This window comes from Mus pahari, chromosome 19 (genome assembly GCF_900095145.1).
Source record: "Mus pahari chromosome 19, PAHARI_EIJ_v1.1, whole genome shotgun sequence".
Classification (NCBI taxonomy): Eukaryota; Metazoa; Chordata; class Mammalia; order Rodentia; family Muridae; genus Mus; species Mus pahari.
In genome coordinates this window covers 28,880,770-28,888,403 of record NC_034608.1, presented here as the reverse complement: position 1 = coordinate 28,888,403, position 7,634 = coordinate 28,880,770, and the positions used below count along the sequence as shown (strand labels likewise).

The 7,634-nt window shown below is 45.5% G+C and overlaps 1 protein-coding gene across 2 annotated transcripts in view; it reads right to left on the bottom strand.

Annotated features, from left to right (window-relative positions):
* Positions 1–7,634, bottom strand: part of Myo16 (myosin XVI) — a 490,479-nt gene that overhangs the window by 229,935 nt on the left and 252,910 nt on the right. For both annotated transcript variants that reach the window (XM_021218659.1, XM_029531821.1), the window contains exon 15: positions 6,178–6,295. In XM_021218659.1, the coding sequence (XP_021074318.1) occupies positions 6,178–6,295 (118 nt within the window). The remainder of the gene's footprint in view (positions 1–6,177; positions 6,296–7,634) is intronic.

Below are 7,634 nucleotides of genomic sequence, written 5' to 3'. Positions count from 1 at the left end.
ATCATCCTGAGTGAGGTAACCCAGTCACAAAGGAACTCACATGATATGCATTCACTGATAAGCGGATATTAGTCCAGAGGCTGCGATTCTTAATAAGCTTGTTTGGTACAAGATATAAGATATAGCTTTTGCAAGACCTCTTTCCCAAAGGGAATTCCAAACCATCCAGGTTGTTGCCAAGACAACTATAGTTTTCTCTCCACCTGATGCCAAGGAAGGGAAAGGTGCCGCAGCTGAAAACAGCACCCTCATTACTCACTGTGCATAGGGAGGAGGGGCTGGTGCCTACACAGAGCCTTCACTCTCTTTCCAGTGTCTTTGGAACAGGAAGGCACACTGTATGCTATCCATGGAGAAGTGTGACACCGACCCAGCCACAAACTCTTTGATTTACAATGGTGTACTACTTGCAGGGCAATGGTAGCACAAAGCTTGTGAAAGGAACCAACCAATATCTGATTTAACCTAAGGCCTACTCCATGAGACGGATCCCATACTCAACACTGCTTGGGTGGCCAAGCACATGATACTTAATAGCTCGGGGACCTAGGAAAAAGGTCATAGCAAAAATGACTGCTAATGGCATTGGGCTCTGCTCATAGATCAGTGTCCCTCCCCTCACATCCTTCCCCTCTGCAGAAGAGGAGGCAGCGTGCACAGGGCATTCCCAGGTCTGCACCAGGGTGTATGTACAGCTTCCAGTGTAGTGTGTATGGGACTCCGAAGCATGAGAACAAGGGGCACTGACATTCGTGCTTGTTTCTTTGTCTTTCCCGATTCCGATGTGTTATTCCTGCTTTACGTATTATATTATTATGTTATATCCATTGGATCGTATTATGTTTCTTAGAAGCCTTTTTTTTTTCCTAACAAGAGATAGAAAGTGAGTGGATCTGGATGTGGGGGGAAGTGGAAAGGAACTGGGAGGAGTAGAGGGAGGGGGACTGTAAGCAGGATATGTTATGTGATGGGGGAAATAGATTTTCAATGAAAGGAAAAATTTGCATGTGCTCTCTGGTGACTGAAAATCACATAATTTTGTTCACCACTTAAAAGAAGAGCTGTAACTCGGGCACTGGGGACGGGCATTCCTTCATCTCACAGGTGTACTTGTATGGCGGTCTATAAACCTCTGCTTTCTTGGACAAGAGAGGGGAACGTCAAGGTGAAGGCAGTGGGCAAATGCAGGATGCTTTCTGACTCAGGGGAACCTTCTTTGGCAAACCTCTCCTTGTGTTTACACACGGGCTCCCTAGTCACTTACCTGTGAGGTGAAGTCCCTCAATCCTGGAGCATGATGGTTTCTACACTGGGGAACCACGAATGACAGCTTTGTTAAATGGGTAATTAGCTGGGGAAAACTTGGAGGTGGGAGCCAGACCCATAAGTTATTTGTTAATAAAATTTATGCAAATTAAAAAAATCAGTTTATAACTGCTGGTTCATAAAACTAAGCCCGGTGCTTTTTTATGTTGCAATTTGTGATTACATTCTGGCAAAAATAATTGGTGTTAAATTATTTAAAAATCACTAATAACACCTTTAGAGAAAGCATCTATCAGCCTTAACATTATTATGGTAATTCTCCGTGACCAATACAATGGTAATCACTGCTTTGTACATGCTGATAACTTAAGCAAATATAGTCTACCATAAAGAGCAAACGCATCGTGCCATATTCATTTACTTGACCTGGTTTGAGTATAATAGTCTCACTGCAATTTCATTAGCTATTGTAATGAACATTTACAATTCAGCTGCTTTCATAGCAGCTCAGCTTGAGTGAATGAGCTCTCTTGGTAGTTTAAATTAATGCATCTTTCCTTTTTATAAAATGTGTGCATGTGAGTGCGCGTGCACGCACGTGTGTGTATGTGTGAGCTCACGCACATGTGTATATAGTGTGCTTGTGATATGTGTGTGTGCACCTGTGTATGTGGTGTATGTAAATGGTGTGTGTGTGTGTATACATGAGTGTGTGTGTGAACCTGTGTGTGTAGTATATATAAATGGTATGTGTGTGTACATGTGTGTGGTATGTGTATGTGAACCTGTGTGTGTTGTAGTATATGTGAATTTTTTTGTGTGTGTGTGTGTGTGTGTGTGTGTATGGTATATGTGAATGGTGTGTGTAGTGTGTGTGTGTGTAGTGTGTGTGTGTGTGTGTGTGTGTGTGTGGTTTGTGTGGTGTGTGTGATGTGTGTAGCTTGTGTGTATGTGTGTGTATGGTATATGTGAATGGTGTGTGTATATATGTGTGCGTGTGGTGTATGTGAATGGTATGTGTGTGGTGAATATGAATAGTGTGTGTGTGGTCTGTGTGTGTGTGGTATGTGGTGTGTGTGTATGTGGTGTGTATAGCGTGTATGTGTGGTATGTGAGTAGTGTGTATTGTATGTGGTATATGTATGTGCACCTATGTGTGTGTGGTATGTATAGTGTGTGTGTGTGTGTGTGTGTGTGTGTGTGTGTGTGTGTGTGTACATCCTGGTGCACTCTCTAATATCCATGTGAAAGCCAGCAGTTGTCATTAGGTGTCCTCCTCTGTTATTTCCATCTTAGTGTTTGTGACACTATTTCTCACAGGAGCTCACTGACTGAGTTGGACTGACTGGGCAATGAGTCTGCTGGGCTGCCTGTCTCTGCCAACCCAAAGCTAGGGTTACAGTCATGTGCCAGCACACCTGCTTTTGCCTAAGCTCTGGGGATTCAGATGCAAGTCCTCACTCTTGTGAGGCAGACACTTTAGAAGTCCTCTCCCCACTCCATCCCTTTCCCTAGTGAGAGCCTTGGTTCAGAAGCAGAACATTGTAGTACAGAGTCAGGAATATCGAGGTTATTTATCCTTGCTGCGGAAGTATTTGTTCTTCAACTGAAACAACGTTCATACCCTGTGGTAGGCTGAATTCACAAGGGATGCTCAAAGCCCTCACCTCAGAACCTTTGCATGGGCCTTACTTAGAAACAGTATCTATACAGAGCATTCATGTTTCACTGAGGCCAGACTGGAGGAGGGTGGGTGCTAATGTGGTATATGCACCACCCTTCTAAGAAGACACAGCAAAGGCATGTGCCAGTGGAGGCGGTGCTAGTGTATATGCCAAACATAGAAGTGTGTGGTGGGCTCGGAAGGGTGCTAGGCCAGTAAGGCTCTGCCTGGGAGATGACAAGAGAACAGGCCTGCCAGTGCTGAGATTTTGAGACTTCAGAAGGTAAGTCAGTCCATGCCTGCGGGCTACAGGCTGCCTGCTCATATGGCCGTTTCTTCAGGATGGATACCTTCTGTCCAGAAGGGAGGGTGGGCCATGGGACCCAGGACATATACAAATGTGTCTTGTCTGATAATGCTGAAAGTTAAGATGCCAAGGGCCCCTCCCCAGCGCTAAAGAAGTGGTGAGCCACTTTTGGAGGTGAGACTGACTAGAGGCCCAGAGAGGAGGTTCTGGGGCCAACGGCGTTGCTGCAAGGGGTGCTGGCATGCAGGGTTGCAGTGTTGGAGTGATCACTCATGTTAGGGTGAGTGACACAGCTGTCAGGTGACTCAGCTACTCTTGCGTCCTCTCTGCTCCTCCTAAGTAGCCACTTACCCATCCTCCTGTTAGTGACTCCAGGAAAAAAAAAAATCACCGACTCCACAAGCTGGACATTGGTGAAATTGTTACTTAAGTCTTCTGTGGATTCTCTTTCTGGGGTGAGTGTCTGTCTGCCTGCCTGTCCGTCTGTCTGTCTGCGTGCCTTAGTGTTCTGACTGCATACAACTGCTTTTAAGGCTCTGGTCTCCACTCCCTCAACATATCTGAGCATATCACTGTCATGGAGAGGAAGCTCCCAGCACCCTGAGCCTCTATGATGGATGTTCCTGTGATTAACTGATTGGCATGGACTGTATCTTTACACTGCACAGCATACTTTTGTTCCCAAGCCCTGTCCATACGGTAAAATGGATAAGTCTGTCACAGTCTTTATTTGAGTCTCGTCTGCCCAGTATCAGCATTACCCTGCCTATTTTTCAAAGAGGATGCACTCAAACTTGAGTTTCATGATGAATCGTTCCAGAGTATACGATGATCAGTTTCCTTTTACAAAGAGCAGAGGGGAGCTCTGAGGCTGAGCCTTCAGAGCCCTTGGGCTTCATAGGACCAGGACAAGTCTTCATGCTCCTCTGAGAACACAACCCCAAAACAGCCCTGACTTTCTGCGTTCTTTCCAACTAGCTTTATTTGCCTAATTTTAAAATCCTAGAAAAACAAAAAACAATCACTAAAGCATTTGTCTAGATTTTTTTTAAAGAATACAGCAGGAAGCTTTCACAACTACAGATGCAAATGATGAGGTCAGAGGGGTCTTGGTTAGAATGAGAAAAAAATATGGAAGTGAATGAGTATGGAGAATGCCTTCCATGATATCTGCAAAGTGGTTTTCCCAAGGGAAGAGGCAACCAAGTCACATCCAGAGCCTAGATTCCACTGCACTCCAGCCAAATTCTTTTCCTTGAGGAATCAGAGGTAGAAGACACACAAGGATGCCACTTCCCAGTCACATGGACTCATTAAGTACTAGGGGGTATAAGTGGGCAGGACCATGGGAACTACTTGATAATAGAGTGTGATTGATCACCAGAAGGGGCTCCAGAAGTTTCACTGCACTTTTCCAGCACAGTGTGTGTGTGTGTGTGTGTCCTTGTAAGTGTAAGCCACGTTGTACACGTGGAAATAAGAGGGGCAGTCTTCATATCATTCCTCACTGCCCACCTAGTCGCAGACATGGCCTCTTCATAGCTTGTTGCTGTATACAGTAAACTAGCTGACTCATGAGCTTATGGAGGAAGGAGAACTCGGTCTCCACCTCCCGTCTCTCTATAGGACCGCTGGGTTTGCAGACGACCCGGTTTGCTGCCCCTGGCTTTCCTTGGATTCTGAGGACTCAAACTCAGCCTCCTTTCAGCCACAGAGCAGCGTCCTCACTCACACTCCTCAGTGTCTCTCATGTGTCTATGACAATGTTCTCTCCTAACATTCCCGCTGTGAGGACTCCTGCCGTCTCCTCAGGAGAAAGGAAAGAAATACAGGAAGAACAGTGTTGGGTACCTTTAGGGGCAGTGAGTAAGTTCCTGTGGAGAAAAGGATACGGATAGAGAAGGAGTCACTCTAACGGAGCCCCAGATGCAGGGTCTCTCCTTGGCAGTGTGTGGAGGAAGTTTGTGACACCCGGGCTCTCAGCATCAGCATGGGGTGGGGGAGAGGCTGCATCAGGCTCAGTAGGAGCTATGCTCTCAAACATCAGCGAGCATGAGGCTCCCCACAGAATGTCCTTCCAAGCAGGTGGCCAGTGAGTGACCTGGGACGCAAAGCTGCTGACAGATTGCCTGTTCAACCTGACCACAGTCGTGTGGCAAAGGACAGAGTCACCACAACCTGACAACCTTTCCCGCCTGGTCTCTGGGAATTTCTCACCTAGGAATCTTAGACCATGCCCAGAACCTACTACTACTGGTCAGTAAAATCTTGAATTGTAAATGAGTTTCCAGAAAAAAAAAAAAAAAAAAACGCAGCTAATATTTAAAGCAACTAAGAAGCCGATTCTGTCTCAGTTTAGTTTGCTGGTTACTTTAATGCTTTGATTGGTTGTAATTCAATCTTTTAAAAAAAAAAAATTCAGATTTGATTTAAACAGACTCACTGGGTGCTGTGTGAAGGAACTGCACATGGCTTTGATTTGTCTGAGGGTTTGCCTTTTTGTGGGAGAAGGACTATTCCTGTCAGGTGTTTGTTGTCTGTTTTGTTTTTTTTGATAAAGTCCTTCCTCTGTGTTGTGTGATTTATACAGCAGTCCTCCCGGGAAGGCTCACCTTGCACTTGAGAATGTTTTTGATTCCCAGTAAAGTCTGAACTTGAAACCTGACGCCTCAGGATGCAGAAGGCAGCCTGGGGCTCCTCTGGGCACACCTGGTCAACGTCATTATAAGACAGTTCTAGGATACGGATAAGAGGTTTATAAATCCATAAGTGGTGGCGAGTGAATTCTCTTCCACTCGCCACCACTTATGGCCTGTAGCTGGCTCCTCTCTGCTGTGTGCTGACTTAGGGTTGTCTACATGGTAAACTTAAGCTTCACAGGCCCTCATGGCCTCAGTCTCTCTAGGAGCAGGGGCCCTCTGCTGGCTACATGCAAACTCACCTCCGGTTACATGTTTTCTCCTCTGGCAGAACTGCAGTTCCCAGAACTGTATGAGGCAACTGGATACATTGTTGAGTGTGGTCTTGGCATGTCCGAAGGCCTCCACGATGCATATGACCTGCAGTACGAGAGAGAATTTGATTAGACAGCTCCTTAAAGTAAATAAAAAGAGAGAGCCATAGCAAGGACGTTGGGAATATTCTGCTCGGTCGAAGGCTCTGTGCTCTCCACATAACGCATGCTGAAGTTTTAAGGTTGTCCTCTCCTCAGATGGAAACTACAAGTGCACACAAGACTGTAGCCACTAGTAATATGGTGTCACATACTTTACCTCCCTGCATGTAAATGGAGGCCAGTGTTCTACACACACACACACACACACACACACACACACGCACACACACACAGACACAGAAGACACAGACATACCACACACACACACACACACACACACACACACACACACACACACACATGCATGCACACACCACTGCAGGGGGAGGGGCTGATGGTATATGTGCACATGTGTGGGGATGACATTGGGTATCCTAATTTGTCATTCTCCACGTTCTTCCCTTACAGCAGGGTCTTTCCCTGAATCTGTAGCTAAACTGACTCTGTCTCTACCCACACAGTACAAGATTTATAAGCTCACGGATGACTGGGTGCTGGAGTCTGACCTCAGGCCCTTTCTACACTCTTACCGATTGGGCCCCAGGCCCAGCTCCTTCATGTTTTTTGTTTGTTTGTTTGTTTGTTTGTTTTTTAAGAAGAATTGGAAATGACAGAAACCTGAGTCCTTCCTAATCTCTGGGCACACTTGTGCGTGCCTCAACACTCAGGCCTGCTAACCTCTTTTCTGGCTTCACTGTGGCCCATTGCAACCCACCCTCTCTTGCAGAAACAGAACTAAACAACTAATTAAGTCACTGTCATGACCCCTCACTGCCCTGTACTTTGTCTCAAAGGATGAGATCCCCTGGTTCTAAAACTCTAGTGTAAAGCCCCTCTGTTGGACCCAGGATCTGACATATTCTCTTAACAAGTTTCTCCAAATACTGAGCATGAATTAAAATCCACTTCTCATCCACCAACTGACTGTGACCCTAGCAAGGATCATGACTGGACAAGTCTCCAAATGTATGTAAACCCGGCAAGTCCTTTCTCCCTGAAGACTCTACAGATGCATTAAACCCAGCTTCCGAGTAAGCCGCCGATGGCAAAAGGCCACTCTCCTGATTCAATGGGTCCTCATCCTACGCCCTTTAATTTATGACATTATTTTTGAGATAATCATTATTCATTTTAAGCAAATGTATTGAGTCTATTTCTTGAGGAATTTTTGGCATTTGTTGTATTTGGGCACTTATTAATTTGAGAAGCATTCTGTGTGATTGACTATTATAAAGCAACACTTTGATCCCAATCACTAATCAAAAATGCTAAACATAATGAAA